The sequence below is a fragment of the Mixophyes fleayi genome, chromosome 10 (assembly GCF_038048845.1).
Source record: "Mixophyes fleayi isolate aMixFle1 chromosome 10, aMixFle1.hap1, whole genome shotgun sequence".
Classification (NCBI taxonomy): domain Eukaryota; kingdom Metazoa; phylum Chordata; class Amphibia; order Anura; family Limnodynastidae; genus Mixophyes; species Mixophyes fleayi.
In genome coordinates, this window is record NC_134411.1 from 102,984,707 (window position 1) to 103,002,889 (window position 18,183).

An 18,183-nucleotide genomic window follows, 5' to 3' on the forward strand; every position below is an offset into this window, starting at 1 on the left:
CTGTTACCACAGGGTTAATAGAGCAACTTTCAAATGGATGAAAAGCTTTACTTCTAGATAACCGTAACCAAAAGTTAAAAGTAAATAAGTTTGAGGTCCATAGATCAGATTTAATTTAAGGATTTGAGTTATGGCTGACCTGATGTACCCATTACAGATATCTATTAATGACGGTGTTAATGTAGACAACCCCTGAAATAACCACACAACTCAGATATAACGCAGATTCACAAACATGTCCTTATATGCAGACACATCACAAACTAAACTGATTTCTAGAACACTGCTACCAGTAACTGTCACAGATATATAGACTTATATCTGCATTTCAGGATCCTGCAACAAAATAGACCCGAGAGGAACAGATTGTGTGTGTATTAAAGAACAGTGTAAGGAGCAACTTCAAGCTTAAAACGGGCCAATAAAAAGGAAGAGCAGCTTCCAGTCATCTTACGCACAACGTGAAGTCGGCTTTTTTAAACATATGTAAGAACAATACCCAGCCTCGTCCACAGTGGTAGCTGCTCGTCTACAAGACAGACGTTTGGTCAGTGGCTGCTGAGAGGTAGAACTCAGTGTCCTACACAAAGTATTACACCGATCACAGGTCCCTGTATCAGCATTATAAGCAGCTTTCTGGTGATGAACCGAGAGCTACACAAACATAAAATCAATACTTCACATAAACAGGGGTGGGTTATCTAGAAGGAAAACAGTCAGCGAGAGCGTAATAACCACATGTAACAGGTGACAAATGTCCCTTTAAATGTAGCCACCTACACCCATTACTGAACATTCGCAGGTTAGTTTATGAGTGTATATAATCCCTCGTTGTTATGTGTCAAACCTTCTAGGCCAGAACTTCCCTTCACAACACAACACCCCCCCCCCCTCCAGGAATAAAGGTACATTCATGTTGGACGGACATAATATACCTGCAATCTGTATTGCTACGGGGTCCTCTGAGACTGGAACGGGGCACTCTTTAACTTCAACCTGTTTCTCGGGGGCCTGGGGGGTGGTGGCAGGAGGGGCACACTTAGTCTCAACAAAAGCCACCTGTGGGGCGGGCGAGGGCTTGGAATTGTGAAAGAGACTAGCCCAAGACTTAGCTGGTGGATTTACAGAGGCCGATGGAGAAACCGGGCTCACGGCCTGAGGCAGTGAAGCATCGTCTGGCTTGGCTTGCTCTGAGGCGGCGGCGGCCTCTGGGTGCAAATCCACCCCGTTAGAGGACGCCCCTTCCTCAGGAGGTTCTAGTGTCTGTCCATTGGTTACACCAAGGATTTCAGTAGTATCAGAGTCAGCCAGAAGCTGATCCACAGCTGTCCTTACTGGGCTCTCCCTCCCAGCGTCTGAGGGGACACAAGGTGTACTGGTAACACTGCATTCCTCGGGCAACTGACCAGCAGTCCTGGTGTTGTCTAGTGCATTAGGTACAGAAGCATCGTCCTTGCTGAAGTCCGCACAAGGATCTGGGCTGTAACAAGTCCTAGGAGAGGCTGACGTTACTGGAACCTCATCTTCAAGCTCAGGCTCATCTGTGCTCATACTGTCAAGTCCTGCCAAACTGGCGTGCCCGTTTACAAGGGTCTCTATGGGGGCGGTGCCATCGCCAACACCTTCTAAGTAACTGTAATACCCAGGGGGTCTTTTTTTCTTTTTTTTCCGCTCTCTCTGTCCTGCGCCGGATGTACCGTCGCTGTCTGCGTTGCCGTTGCCGTCCGGAAGGGCGGACTCAGAGTACTGACCGTCGATGCCATCGCAGTCGTTGTCGTGCAGAACGCAGTCGGGACTCTTCTGGGTTGGAGCGCCGGTGAGGATGAACTCCGGAGCCTGAGGATTTAGGGTGCTGGAAATACTGTAATCTGAATTATTCAGCAGGACTGCGTCCGGGTCAATCACTTCACTGACGCCAAACTCAATTCTCTGATAGTCATCACCTGAAAAAACAACAAACTGATCAACTGGAGAGCCTCACACGTTTACATTAAGGATTATGTAGTTCAGTTACAATTCCTAAAATTTTGATATAGATATTTCCTGCAATAATATTATAATTTACCATAATCCCAAACCCATTTATCAGTATTTTTATTGCCATTTTTAAGTTAAAAAAAAAACCAAAAAGCGTTTAGAATTCCTTACTTGGGATGTTTCATAGCTGGGTTTACATTCAATCACTTTAAAATATCAGTAAAACTAATTTGCAAAAATCATTATCACAGAAGTGCCCATTATCGTTGCAGTGTTATTTAGCTATGAAATTAGTAACTGGCAGCTCAGACTCCACAAAATTAAATTATAGCCACAGAACCAAAAGAAAGAACTCACGGGAACCAAACTATCATTACAACGTTGGATAATACTTGTGGGATTTTCTAAAGAAACTGTTCAATAAATTAAGGGATGTTGACCAGTAACAAAAATGGCGCAAAGGGGAAAAAGTGGCGCTACCCAAAGACCAATCAGATGTTTGCCCTTATTTCATACCCTGAACTAGAAAAAGCAAAGCTAGAATCTGATTGGCCGTTACAGGAAACACCTCCTTTTCCCTTTACATTTCATGAATGCCCCTACAAAACGTTCCCCTATAAAGCTGCTGTGTGGCCCTATATATCCCTAGGAAATACTGACATCACTACGGCTTCCAGGACGCCCCCGGTTCCTGCTGAATAGTTGTTAGAGCACAAGAGGCAGAGTAAGAGAACGAGGACTGAATCACTGCAGGAAAACGGCAGCAGAAACTCAAAAACTAAGGGGGAAAAATAGCTCTGGTATATCGATATAGGTATCTCCGGCCAAAAAGCATTTTTCCTATTTCCTATTTGTACGCATGGTGGGAGATGCTGCCAGGAATTGTGCATTGTCAGGCACGGTGGCACAGTGGTTAACATTGCCATGGGTTCTATGTATGTAGAGCTGCCTTGATCTCCGCAGTCCACAAGCATCCTTGATGGGGTGACTGGCCTACGACGTTGCCCTTGTTGTGCGATTGTCTGTAGGGATATTATACTAAGTGACACCACTGCCCCTCTGAATGAATCAATCCTCTGTACAGCTCTGCGGCATATGTTAGCGCTATATAAAAGGATAACAACAATAACAGTAATAGTTACCTTGGCGTTGTTCATGCCATGACAGGCTCACCGTGGTGAATAGGAGCCGGGAAACTGTGGGTGGCAGGAGCGGGGAAGGTAAGTACATACTTTATATCGTCAACTTTGCAGCCCGCCCCTCCCCCCAAAATAGGAAAAATGCTTTTTTTGGTGGAGATACTCTTTAAATAGTTTAATATATGTAAATTACTTCTCAAACTTGGGGCAAAATGTGGAGAATATACCCAAAGACGAACAGACAATGAGACTTACCGTCCTGAAGATCACTCGAAGACTGAGGCCCACATAAAATGGTTTCATTAAAAGGGGGCAGCTGCGGAGACAGAGAAGAGGGTCTTTCAGTAAGGTGCTCATTGTGCAGTCAAATTACTGGAATATTGCAACATTCTGGTATAAAAACCACTTCTAACTTCCATTCAGATGTAATCATTTTATATATCAAATACAAATATTAACAGATCAACGGTGGGACCTTTTATAATTACTTTTTCCTTCATCTCCCCAAATAATCAGGATGGGGGCTGCCAATATTATTCTTGTCCCTTACTTGTCTAATCCACTAAAATGTAAGAAGAGGCAGAGAAACCACTTTACAGAATATGAGATTCCTACTTCATGGGCTCCACAGTCACCAAGGGAGCCCCCAAATTGTAAACCGCTGAAGGCAATGAGAATTTTACAAAGCACTCCAATCCCCAACACCCCAACCCTCCGATACTCCGATTCCTCCTCCCCCAATCCCTCCTCGCCCCCCCCCCAGATGACCCAATCCTTACACCCCCCCCAGATGCCCCCAATCCTTACACCCACCCCCCCAGATGCCCCCAATCCTTACACCCACCCCCCCCCCAGATGCCCCAATCCTTTCAACACCCCCAGATTCATCCCAATCCTTACACACACCCCCCCCCCCAGATGCCCCCAATCCTTACACACACCCCCCCCAGATGCCCCCAATCCTTACACCCAACCCCCCAGATGCCCCCAATCCTTACACCCAACCCCCCAGATGCCCCCAATCCTTACACACACCCCCAGATGCCCCAATCCTTCCACCCCCCCCCAGATGCCCCAATCCTTCCACCCCCCCCCCCCAGATGCCCCAATCCTTCCACCCCCCCCAGATACCCCCAATCCCTCCTCAACTTTCAGGTTTCGCCAGTACATACTTAGAAAACTGACTTCAATAGTTTACATGACAGTTTAATATGTAACTGTCTTTGTTCAGTTTAGCTGTATATGCTTAGTACTATTCATCATATTCTCAGTTATTTACCACTGTGTTGTAATGTATTGTAATGCTGCTTGAAAATTAAAAAAAGATTTAAAAGTACTTTGGTGTGTAACACGTGGTGGCTGAGACCATACAGACTATGTTCATTCTGTGTCAATACGGGACATTAAACCACATTTTCTATACAAGTTTCTGTATACTGGACAGAAAACTGGATTTCAACATAATGTGTGGCAGTTGGTTACATCAAATGGATAGATTGCATTACACAGTGTACTCTGATCAATGTACAAAAATGAACTGCTGGTTCTCATGTAACAAGATACGGGACATTTTTCTGATAAACAGAGAAGGGTGAGCTGCCTGAAAAATCAAATTGCTCACACACACTGCCATATTTTTGATCAATGATTAACTGATAACAAGTTCTCTCTTTACAAATCTACACATCTATACAATACAAATCTATATTGAAAAGAACATTTCCAGAAAACGTACATATCTGACACAAGACACTGCAAAAACTTTAATTCATACACTCATCATCTCCCGCATTGACTATTGTAATCCCCTCCTTACTGGTCTTCCCAAAGTCAGACTCAAGCCCCTACAATCTATTTTGCACGCAGCGGCTAGATTGATTTTCCTTACAAACCGTTCTTCCTCTGCTGAGCCACTCTGTCAGTCTCTATCTACATTGGTTGCCTGTTTTTCACCGAACCCAATATAAAATTTTTCTACTAACATACAAGGCCATCAACAAAACTGCACCGACATCTCCTCACGGGTCTCAAAATATCTTCCAACTCGACACCTCCATTCTGCACAAGATCTACGTCTTTCTTCCACTCATCACATCCTCCCATTCTCGGTTACAATACTTTTTTCAGGCTGCACCCACTTTGTGGAATTCAAACCCTTGCACATAAAGATTTCCTTCAAGCGTTCTCTGAAAACCCACTTCTTCAGACAAGATTAAAAGGGTGGTAGAGGAATACTATAATCTCCCTAGGTTACCCTATTACCACCCTCTACACATCTAACACAAGAAAACCCTCTGACCAACATAGTTGTGTGACTGATCACACAGCTCACTAAGTACTTTGTAACCTTTGCATTCTAGCTGGACAAATATTCAATATGATGTAGCACTTACCCTTGTGTATAAAACCATTGTCCCATAGATTGTAAGCTTGCAAGAAGGACCCTCTTACCTCTCTGTATGTATGTATGTATGTATGACCCAGTATTGTTTTATTACTGTTTGCTCCCAATTGTAAAGCGCTACGGAATCTGCTGGCGCTATATAAATAAATGTTGATGATGAAGATATATACACACAATGTCCACTGCCCCTGTCACATACAGCCTTGTCCTCACTAACACATCACTAATCTCCTGATATACTCTGTGCTGCTGGGGGACCCTGCTCCTTCCACTATATAACTCTCAGTCTGTGGCTTGCTGCTGCCTCCATTCCCCTCCTCACATCATGTCACTGCCCCTGTCACATGAAGCCCTGTCCTCACTAACACATCACGAATCTCCTAAAATACTCTGTGCTGCTGGGGGCCCTGCTCCTTCCACTATATAACTCTCAGTCTGTGTCTTCCTGCTGCCTCCATTCCCCCCTCACAGTAGTACTCTAATGCGTTATTGCAATAAATTTCTCAATATCATTATTATGGGGATCTTCTTGTTTTTGTCTGAGTTTACTGCTGTGAGCATTCTGAAGATTTGATTGGCTACAGCTTGTTCTAGCTCCACCCACATCAAAGTGGGAACATACACACACACGCGCAGGAGGATAAAGATTGGTGACAAAACCGCACTCTGGCCCTCATGAATACATATATTTAGACATACGTTGTGTTAAAGAATGACCAACTGCATTACTGCGCAGTCTGCAATGTTCTTACCTCCACTGTGCAGCGAGCGCTGACAAAGAACTGCTTGAATTCATCATCACTGAACTCCCCAAAAATATACTGAAAAAAGAAAATGGTGGAAAATGAGTGAAGAGACAGAAGGCAGGATGATAAAAGTATAACAGCTGACTGGGAAGAGCCCCAAATACCTCCTGCTGGAATCATTAATTGTGATTGTGCAATAGTACCTGCAGCGGGACCCAGGTGCCAAAGTCACCAGACACCACCCACACAGTCCAACGCTACCACACCCGGGCACTGCTTCCCAATGCACCTCGCTGTCCAATGGAAATATTCGGGTTCACGGCAACAAATTAAATTTAAATAAAATGCTCATTGTTTAACCCTATAAGTACACGTTTTGCAGATATTAAATATCCAAAAGAGCATTTAATGTTTATAAGAATTTTCCAGTTTAAGCATCTTATGCTGAAACTAATGCACTTCATGTGGTCAATAGTCATATGCAAAAAAAAAAACAAAACACAAAACATACTTGGGAGTATTATACAAACTAATACCGTAAAGTATTAACATTATGACAAGGGAGGGTAATCGCCCCTCACTCAGAATATTTTCTGAACATGAAATTATTCCATGAAATTCTGTATATGTCAATCTATGGAAACAGCCTAAATCAGTGGAAAACTAAAAATATAATTTATATTGAAATAATGACAGACAAAAGCAAAACTATTATAGTTGATGCTCACGATGACTGATGATTCTAAAAACCCATCATTAAGGCATATGACAAGTTACTGCCATGACGGAGGACATTACATGTAATGTAATGCTATGCTATCTACTAAAACCAAACACAACTAACACCCCCCCCCCCCCCAGTAATGAGTTCAGTGCAGAAACAACTTTGTTTCATACAATGTGGTCTAATCCTGAGGTGCTCACACACAGGAAAGTGCAGGGCTAGCATGTGGAACTCTTTGTACGTGAACATGTATATTGCTGAAATAGCATTAATGTGACAAATGACTAATCCACAGGCCCAGCGCCAGCAAATCCTATTACAACAAACAGACCTTTCTGGGTTCTGTTCTCTCCTCTGACAAACGTTTACACCAGCTCTCACCGGAGGGGACCAAACGGAACAGCTGCCGGGATGTGTAACTTGTAGGGGGTGGGTTGTGTCCTTTTATCTACTGAACTTACACAATTGTCCATCAGTCCCAGGACAAAGTTACAGGGGATTCAAACCATTAATTAAGCCTCTAAAGTAACCATCCGTCAATGTTCCAAAACGGCTAGAATATAAGACCCAAAACTACATACGATGGGCCTATAAAATGCTTGGTGGAAAAAATTGGATTAAATACAAAGATAATAATCCCATGTGTGACCCATTGATATAGCAGAACAGATCTGACATTAATGCCCCCACACATGAAGCTGGGAGACCTAGAGGAAGTGACAGGAAGGTGGGGGGCTTGCTTTGCATTATTTGAAGCCTCCATCTGGAACGGAGAAGATAACTGGTAGAGGAGCTGCCCGGCTTAACCAGGAACCACAGAGATACGATAGGCGTGGCACGTTATCTGTAGCAGAATCCACGTGTGATACAGTATGATTACTGCAGAGAGGCTGGGTACAGGCTTATGGTTGGCATCAGAAAGGTCCTCTGGGAGATATAACACAGAAATACTGCCCTAAGCACAGAGGATGGGGGGGCATCTATTAATAACTCATTAGAGTTACAGTTTAGAAACAGCCCTGATTAGCAGTAATAGTCGCTGAGGATTTTAGGCCTAATAACCCAACTGTGCACCAGGGTCTGTAGAAGAACATACATCCCGGAGATCATACAGGAGGGAAAGGCAGCCAAATGCAATCCTGCAATAATGTCATTATTATTTATAACTTTGCTACTGAAGAAACTTTCCGCAGCTAATGCGATTTGTCACCCGGCACAGTCTTACAAATAGGGTGAAAAGTTCATTATGGGCTTGTTTTGTGAATTACTAATACAGACTCCAGCTTCTGCACAATGTAATGCAGAACAGAAAATTCAGAACGTAAATTAATTATTGCATTAGGAAATAAATATTTAACATTTTGCAGCATAAAATCATGCAGACGATATACAGAGTAATCTTATAATATGGCTGTAATATGCACACCCTCAGCTCCATCCTGATTGTTACAGGCTATATCAAGCGCCTGCTAATATGTTACTACAGATAAGGGTCTCTTGATTAAATGCAGTGTTTTAAGTTCTTACTGAAGTAAAGGTCAATGGGCGGCCTTGTAAGAGGTTAGCGGGGCCACAACTGATCAGGAAAACCCTTATTCAGCAGTTTTACACATGCTCCGTGGACAACACCAAGACCAGCACCATACCCAACATCACGGTGCTGTAATGTGCCACTGGAGCCATTTGCCAGTTTCCGCTCAGTCACCCGGTTTATAGGAAGCCAGCCTGCAGGAGCACTGTCCAGGCACAAGTCTAGTGTCACATTACTAATATGTGCGGCTGATTGCTGACTATGATTTAAGAATTACTTTTTACTTAGCACTAATGCTGTCAGTGTCGCCATGCTAGACATTGCTGGCATATAATTTGGCACTAGTACTACTGATGGCACATTACTGGGCGCTGCCACTATGGTGCCCATATCATACTGCTGGGCACAAGTACTGGCATGGCTGGCACATTACTCAGTGGTATTGTGTACCGCTGGTGTATTGCTGGGCACGCCTGGCATATTACTGGGCAGTACTACCACCGACGGGTCCTACAATTACTGCAGGCAGATTACTACTAGCGCTTTATATAATTGAAGGAGCTGAAATGGTGAAATAGCTCACAGGTTAACTAGTGAGGACGCTCAGTACTGGTGGATCAAAGTAACAGTATATAAGAGTAATAGTATATAGCCAAGAAAATATTAAGAAAAATATATTCCATTTCACTAGTTATTGTATTTAGACAAGATTCAAACAATAGGCATTAGGAGGAGTTGGGGGCTCTGTAAAGGAACACCAAAAAAAACCCATTCACAAGGTGTTTGGATTTGGACCATAAACTAGGTACAGTGCGAGTACACTGCTGGCAGCATGCAGAAAGCTTTGTATTCTTCTCTATAACCACATAAACCTTATATCAACAGTACACAGATTCCAGCAATGATTACGTGTTTACTGAAGGTGAATCCATCTGAGGACCCCCCAGAATTTTGCATGAGTCACTGTGACTTACACTTAGACCTATACTACAACACACCTCTGTTTTGCTTACTGCACTGTAGTGAAATTGATTTAGTTTTTTTTTAGTAAAACTGTGCCAATAAACATAGGCATGTACACTGCCCTGAGCAACACACGACCATGGAAACCTCATACGGTACAGACAGAACACAGGCTAAATGTGCAGAGAACAGACTTCCAGTATGTGTATTAATGTGTGTGATTTATACTGAAATCATACTTATACTGAAGCTTGTTGAACCAACATGCACGTGGCTGCCAGAAAAAGAAAAGGGCGTTACTGAGAGCACACTAACCCGACAATAAGAGGGCCGCAGACAGCGAAACGCTATACCTCTATTTTGGGTGTCCCACAGCTGACAATCGTAAACCAATAGTCAAATTCACCACATGTCACTCAATTTTGAAAGACAAAATGAGTTGTTGCCACCAGTTACAGCACAAACGTGCTAGTTGGACCCCAGAAGAATAAAAAATACTGAACCAAAGACAAAAGCCTCCATTAACTTTACAAGTATGCAGAAATGTTCCCATAGCACGGTCAGAACTTTAGAAAGCTACAACAGCATTTACATTCTGATCTGTTAAAGGCAGCAATAGGGACTGGTATGGTCTACTGTGAGAAAAGACAAAATGCTCCAAGATTAAGTGTGAATACATTTTATGCCATAATTCACTTCTGAAAACCACATGAAACAAGTTTAATAACAGCATTTATACTACACAACTTGCATTTTATGTTAAATAAGTCTGGAATTGCAATATAGGTCCATAGAGAGCAGCAAGCCAAAAACTCTAAATGCATCTGTTGCCTCTTGCAAACAGCAGCTTCACATGTTACAACTGGCTGATATAACACGTTCTACACTGTACACAGCTATTTTATGCTGTTTTGCTGCAGAATGAGAGAGGGTGGGGGTAGTAAAACAAAGCCACAAATAAATGAATCTTTTCAATTAAAAGCCAGTTGTTATACTGGTGTTCAAATGTAAACAGCTCATTTGCACAACAAACAGCAGTTCTGCAGCTTTGCTGGGAGGCAACTTCAGACTCTATCAAGATTAAACTACTACAAGCTTCACCCTGGGGGGAAAAAACTACAAGGCAATCAATGTATTGCTAATACAGTGGCGGAAATATTAGCTAATTTCTGATCATGGGATAGTGGTGGATAATTACAATTCTACACTAACATTAGAAGACTGGAACATGCTGCTATATTAAACACATGTTTCTATTGTTCAATGTTTCCACCGTATTTAATACGATTCCGCCCAAATCAAAGCCGCTGTGAGTGAACAAATACAAAAGTTTCAACAAGTATTGAGAAATAGTTTCCAAAGTGAAAAAACACTAACCGGATTTCACAGTCCTATGGTGGACCTGAATAGGACAACTAAAGTGATAGACTGTATTCTGCAACACTAAGAAAGGTTTTCAGCAGTGTACTGCCTAAAATCAGGTGAAAAGCAATTTTCTTTTGTGCTCCCAACTTTCTGATCTTAATCACAGCAGGAAAACGCAAAGTAAATAACTAGTTTCACTATAACCTCAGATGCAATACCAACCACAAAAGGTACAAATACTTACATATACACACCCAAAAATTCCAAAAATCTATGCGGGAACAACCTACTCAAACTGTTGGCGTCCTGCTACTCCCTGCTCTAACAACGGACTATTTACTTATAGTCAAAGTTTAGTCCAAAAAGCAAAGTTAAAAGAAAAAAAGTAAAATCAACATTGAGATAGTGAAAAGTACAGTAAACAATGACCAAAAGGAAACCGGATCCACAAACAGTACTTCCAAGAGTCCTGACAATATGACAACAGAATGAATATTTCCATCAACACTTCTTCCATTTTCTGTACAGTTATCTACAAGGATCAGAGGAAAACAACTGTCCAGGGGTTAATATTATGCCGATATGTCAATACAGTTCACAGACCGTGTACAGTGACACATTAAATTGATGTTTAACGCAACATACACTGATACGTACTTGCAGTGCTATCATATTTGACAAGATCATGTCATTTGTACTGCACACATGGAACAAACGGAAATGAATACAAAAGATGGATGAAAAACGTGTTTGCAGCTTTACGCATTACAGAGATCTGCAAAGTGCTAGAAAAATAGTTACAGAAAAACACAATCATTTTCAAGTACGCTCAGCATAACCCCAGCCGCAGACTCACAGGGCCCATTACAACCCCAGCCACAAACACACAGGACCCCCGTTATGACCCCAGCCACGTGCACACACACATGGCCCCCAGTGTGATCCCAGCCGCACACACGGCCTTCAGTGTGATCCCAGCCACACACACACACAAGGCTCACACGGACCCCACTATGACCCCAGCCAAATGCGCGCGCACACACACATACATATGCTCAGCATAACCCCAGCCACACACACACTGGGAGTCCCCAATTATGATCCCAGCCACATACACAAACACGGCCCCCGTCATGATCCCAGCCACGCTCACAAACAGGGGGCCCCCCAGCTAAAGAGCCCCTGTTATGATCCCAGCTATACACACACACACACACAGAGGGGCCCTTGTTATGATCCCTGCCACACACACACACACACACAGAGGATCTTCCGTTATGATCCCTGCCACACACACACATACAGGAGTCACAGTTATCCCAGCCACACACACACAGGGCCCCCCATTACGATCCCAGTCACGCACGCGCACACAGAGGGCCCCCGTTACGATCCCAGCCACGCACGCGCGCACACAGTGCCCCCCGTTATGATCCCAGCCACACACACACACACACACACACACAGGGCCCACCCCTTATGATCCTAGCCACACACAGAGGATCCCCCGTTATGATCCCATCCACACACAGAGGATCCCCCGTTATGATCCCATCCACACACAGAGGATCCCCCGTTATGATCACAGCCACACACACACAGAGGATCCCCCGTTATGATCACAGCCACACACACACAGAGGATCCCCCGTTATGATCACAGCCACACACACACAGAGGATCCCCCGTTATGATCACAGCCACACACACACAGAGGATCCCCCGTTATGATCACAGCCACACACACACACACAGAGGATCCCCCGTTATGATCACAGCCACACACACACACAGAGGATCCCCCGTTATGATCACAGCCACACACACACAGAGGATCCCCCGTTATGATCACAGCCACACACACACACAGAGGATCCCCCGTTATGATCCTAGACACACACAGAGGATCCCCCGTTATGATCCCAGCCACACACACAGGATCCCCCGTTATGATCCCAGCCACACACACAGGATCCCCCGTTATGATCCCAGCCACACACACAGGATCCCCCGTTATGATCCCAGCCACACACACAGGATCCCCCGGTTATGATCCCAGCCACACACACAACATCCCCCCTATGATCCTAGACACACACAGAGGATCCCCCCTTATGATCCTAGACACTGCCCACTATAAATCCCCAGCCCCGGTCACTCAGGGGTACAGCAGCCGCACTAGGCCTCGGTCGCCCGGGCTGTGTTGGGCCAGCGGATGGGGGTCTGGGTGGAGGCTGGATGGGGACTGTGTGGCCCCCGGGCGGGCACCCACGTGTGAGCCGGAGCTCCGGGCCAGAATGAGGCTGCAGAAATGAGGCCGGGCCTAGTGCCGCCACCTCCCGCCCCTCAGCCCGGACACTGGCGGAAGCTGCGCCGGCCCCCGGGCTAATCCCAGGCCGGACACAGCCGGTTACGTACCTGCGCGCTCGGGGAGGCCATGGCGGAGACTTTCAATGAGTGAGGCCGCTCATGCTGCTTCCCCCGCCGCCGCCATCTTCTCTCGTGCGCGCTCACACCGCTCCCCGACACTGCGCATGCGCGGAACACTCCCATCCCCCGCCAGCAGGGGCGGCCGGAACACGTGACCAAGGAGGTGAGGCGTGGCTAGAAGGTCGGGGGTGTGTCTGTGTGACTATGGGCGTGGCCGTGAATGATGGGGGCGTAACCTGGCTGCAAGAAGAGACAGAGACAGACAGCCATAGGAGAGAGACTGACAGACAGAGGCCGGGGAAGAGAGACAGCCAGCCAGAGCCCGAGAGAGAGACAGCCAGGGCAGAGAGAGAGGGAGCTACAGCCAGGGCAGAGAGAGGGAGAGAGCTACAGCCAGGGCAGAGAGAGAGAGGGAGCTACAGCCAGGACAGAGAAAGAGAGAGAGAGCTACAGCCAGGGCAGAGAGAGAGAGGGAGCTACAGCTAGGGCAGAGAGAGAGGGAGCTACAGCTAGGGCAGAGAGAGAGAGAGGGAGCTACAGCCAGGGCAGAGAGAGAGGGAGCTACAGCCAGGGCAGAGAGAGAGGGAGCTACAGCCAGGGCAGAGAGAGAGAGGGAGCTACAGCCAGGACAGAGAGAGAGAGGGAGCTACAGCCAGGGCAGAGAGAGAGAGGGAGCTACAGCCAGGGCAGAGAGAGAGAGGGAGCTACAGCCAGGGGAGAGAGAGAGAGCTACAGCCAGGGCAGAGAGAGAGGGAGCTACAGCCAGGGCAGAGAGAGAGGGAGCTACAGCCAGGGCAGAGAGAGAGGGAGCTACAGCCAGGGCAGAGAGAGAGAGAGCTACAGCCAGGGCAGAGAGAGAGAGGGAGCTACAGCCAGGACAGAGAGAGAGAGAGCTACAGCCAGGACAGAGAAAGAGAGGGAGCTACAGCCAGGGCAGAGAGAGAGGGAGCTACAGCCAGGGCAGAGAGAGGGAGAGAGAGCTACAGCCAGGGTTGAGAGAGAGAGAGCTACAGCCAGGGCAGAGAGAGAGAGGGAGCTACAGCCAGGGCAGAGAGAGAGAGAGAGAGAGAGAGAGAGAGAGAGCTACAGCCAGGGCAGAGAGAGAGAGCTACAGCCAGGGCAGAGAGAGAGGGAGCTACAGCCAGGGCAGAGAGAGAGGGAGCTACAGCCAGGGCAGAGAGAGAGAGAGAGAGAGAGGGAGCTACAGCCAGGGCAGAGAGAGGGAGCTACAGCCAGGACAGAGAGAGAGGGAGCTACAGCCAGGACAGAGAGAGAGAGAGAGAGCTACAGCCAGGACAGAGAGAGAGGGAGAGAGCTACAGCCAGGGCAGAGAGAGAGGGAGCTACAGCCAGGGCAGAGAGAGAGAGCGCTACAGCCAGGGCAGAGAGAGAGAGAGCTACAGCCAGGACAGAGAAAGAGAGGGAGCTACAGCCAGGGCAGAGAGAGAGGGAGCTACAGCCAGGACAGAGAAAGAGAGAGCTACAGCCAGGGTTGAGAGAGAGAGAGAGAGCTACAGCCAGGGCAGAGAGAGAGAGGGAGCTACAGCCAGGGCAGAGAGAGAGAGGGAGCTACAGCCAGGGCAGAGAGAGCGAGAGCTACAGCCAGGGCAGAGAGAGAGCTACAGCCAGGGCAGAGAGAGAGAGGGAGCTACAGCCAGGGCAGAGAGAGAGGGAGCTACAGCCAGGGCAGAGAGAGAGGGAGCTACAGCCAGGGCAGAGAGAGAGGGAGCTACAGCCAGGGCAGAGAGAGAGAGCTACAGCCAGGGCAGAGAGAGAGAGGGAGCTACAGTCAGGGCAGAGAGAGAGAGGGAGCTACAGTCAGGGCAGAGAGAGAGAGAGAGCTACAGTCAGGGCAGAGAGAGAGGGAGCTACAGCCAGGACAGAGAAAGAGAGAGCTACAGCCAGGGCAGAGAGAGAGAGGGAGCTACAGCCAGGGCAGAGAGAGAGAGCTACAGCCAGGGCAGAGAGAGAGAGAGAGAGCTACAGCCAGGGCAGAGAGAGAGGGAGCTACAGCCAGGGCAGAGAGAGAGAGCGCTACAGCCAGGGCAGAGAGAGAGAGAGCTACAGCCAGGACAGAGAAAGAGAGGGAGCTACAGCCAGGGCAGAGAGAGAGGGAGCTACAGCCAGGACAGAGAAAGAGAGAGCTACAGCCAGGGTTGAGAGAGAGAGGGAGCTACAGCCAGGGCAGAGAGAGAGAGGGAGCTACAGCCAGGGCAGAGAGAGAGAGGGAGCTACAGCCAGGGCAGAGAGAGCGAGAGCTACAGCCAGGGCAGAGAGAGAGCTACAGCCAGGGCAGAGAGAGAGAGGGAGCTACAGCCAGGGCAGAGAGAGAGGGAGCTACAGCCAGGGCAGAGAGAGAGGGAGCTACAGCCAGGGCAGAGAGAGAGAGAGAGAGAGCTACAGCCAGGGCAGAGAGAGAGAGGGAGCTACAGCCAGTGCAGAGAGAGAGAGAGAGCTACAGTCAGGGCAGAGAGAGAGGGAGCTACAGCCAGGGCAGAGAGAGAGGGAGCTACAGCCAGGGCAGAGAGAGAGAGGGAGCTACAGCCAGGGCAGAGAGAGAGGGAGCTACAGCCAGGGCAGAGAGAGGGAGAGAGCTACAGCCAGGGCAGAGAGAGAGGGAGCTACAGCCAGGACAGAGAAAGAGAGGGAGCTACAGCCAGGACAGAGAAAGAGAGGGAGCTACAGCCAGAGCAGAGAGAGAGAGAGGGAGCTACAGCCAGGACAGAGAGAGAGAGGGAGCTACAGCCAGGACAGAGAGAGAGAGGGAGCTACAGCCAGGACAGAGAGAGAGAGGGAGCTACAGTCAGGACAGAGAGAGAGTGAGCTACAGCCAGGACAGAGAAAGAGAGGGAGCTACAGCCAGAGCAGAGAGAGAGAGAGGGAGCTACAGCCAGAGCAGAGAGAGAGAGAGGGAGCTACAGCCAGGACAGAGAGAGGGAGAGCTACAGCCAGGACAGAGAGAGCGAGAGCTACAGTCAGGACAGAGAGAGAGAGGGAGCTACAGCCAGGACAGAGAGAGAGAGGGAGCTACAGCCAGGGCAGAGAAAGAGAGGGAGCTACAGCCAGAGCAGAGAGAGGGAGCTACAGCCAGGACAGACAGACAGAGAGAGAGGGAGCTACAGCTAGGACAGAAAGAGAGAGGGAGCTACAGCCAGGGCAGAGAGAGAGAGAGAGGGAGCTACAGCTAGGACAGAGAGAGAGAGAGAGCTACAGCCAGAGCAGAGAGAGAGAGAGGGAGCTACAGCCAGAGCAGAGAAAGAGAGGGAGCTACAGCCAGAGCAGAGAGAGAGAGAGGGAGCTACAGCCAGGACAGAGAGAGAGAGAGAGAGAGAGAGAGGGAGCTACAGCTAGGACAGAGAGAGAGAGGGAGCTACAGTCAGGACAGAGAAAGAGCTACAGCCAGGACAGAGAGAGAGAGGGAGCTACAGCCAGGACAGAGAAAGAGAGGGAGCTACAGCCAGGGCAGAAAGAGAGGGAGCTACAGCCAGGGCAGAGAGAGAGGGAGAGCTACAGCCAGGGCAGAGAGAGAGGGAGCTACAGCCAGGGCAGAGAGAGAGGGAGCTACAGCCAGGACAGAGAGAGAGGGAGCTACAGCCAGGGCAGAGAGAGAGAGGGAGCTACAGTCAGGACAGAGAAAGAGAGGGAGCTACAGCTAGGACAGAGAAAGAGAGGGAGCTACAGCCAGGGCAGAGAGAGAGGGAGCTACAGCCAGGAGAGAGAGAGAGGGAGCTACAGCCAGGGCAGAGAGAGAGGGAGCTACAGCTAGGACAGAGAAAGAGAGAGAGCTACAGCCAGGGCAGAGAGAGAGAGAGAGAGCTACAGCCAGGGCAGAGAAAGAGAGGGAGCTACAGCCAGAGCAGAGAGAGAGAGAGGGAGCTACAGCCAGGACAGAGAGAGAGAGAGAGGGAGCTACAGCTAGGACAGAGAGAGAGAGGGAGCTACAGTCAGGACAGAGAAAGAGCTACAGCCAGGACAGAGAAAGAGAGGGAGCTACAGCCAGGGCAGAGAGAGAGGGAGCTACAGCCAGGACAGAGAAAGAGAGAGCTACAGCCAGGGTTGAGAGAGCGAGAGCTACAGCCAGGGCAGAGAGAGAGCTACAGCCAGGGCAGAGAGAGAGAGGGAGCTACAGCCAGGGCAGAGAGAGAGGGAGCTACAGCCAGGGCAGAGAGAGAGGGAGCTACAGCCAGGGCAGAGAGAGAGGGAGCTACAGCCAGGGCAGAGAGAGAGAGCTACAGCCAGGGCAGAGAGAGAGAGGGAGCTACAGTCAGGGCAGAGAGAGAGAGGGAGCTACAGTCAGGGCAGAGAGAGAGAGAGAGCTACAGTCAGGGCAGAGAGAGAGGGAGCTACAGCCAGGACAGAGAAAGAGAGAGCTACAGCCAGGGCAGAGAGAGAGAGGGAGCTACAGCCAGGGCAGAGAGAGAGAGCTACAGCCAGGGCAGAGAGAGAGAGAGAGAGAGCTACAGCCAGGGCAGAGAGAGAGGGAGCTACAGCCAGGGCAGAGAGAGAGAGCGCTACAGCCAGGGCAGAGAGAGAGAGAGCTACAGCCAGGACAGAGAAAGAGAGGGAGCTACAGCCAGGGCAGAGAGAGAGGGAGCTACAGCCAGGACAGAGAAAGAGAGAGCTACAGCCAGGGTTGAGAGAGAGAGAGAGGGAGCTACAGCCAGGGCAGAGAGAGAGAGGGAGCTACAGCCAGGGCAGAGAGAGAGAGGGAGCTACAGCCAGGGCAGAGAGAGCGAGAGCTACAGCCAGGGCAGAGAGAGAGCTACAGCCAGGGCAGAGAGAGAGAGGGAGCTACAGCCAGGGCAGAGAGAGAGGGAGCTACAGCCAGGGCAGAGAGAGAGGGAGCTACAGCCAGGGCAGAGAGAGAGAGAGAGAGAGCTACAGCCAGGGCAGAGAGAGAGAGGGA

General features: G+C 48.5%; 1 protein-coding gene across 2 annotated transcripts in view; it reads right to left on the reverse strand.

Annotated features, from left to right (window-relative positions):
• USP10 (ubiquitin specific peptidase 10) overlaps positions 1-13,401 on the reverse strand; it is a 31,374-nt gene extending 17,973 nt beyond the window's left edge. The window contains exons 1-5 of one of the 2 annotated variants that reach the window (XM_075189361.1): positions 13,267-13,401; positions 6,273-6,341; positions 3,372-3,432; positions 3,120-3,173; positions 936-1,943 (exon numbers count right to left, since the gene is read on the reverse strand). In XM_075189361.1, the coding sequence (XP_075045462.1) occupies positions 936-1,943; positions 3,120-3,173; positions 3,372-3,432; positions 6,273-6,341; positions 13,267-13,401 (1,327 nt within the window). The remainder of the gene's footprint in view (positions 1-935; positions 1,944-3,119; positions 3,174-3,371; positions 3,433-6,272; positions 6,342-13,266) is intronic. The other variant, XM_075189362.1, reaches the window with a different exon arrangement.
• Between the last annotated feature and the right edge of the window lie 4,782 nt (positions 13,402-18,183).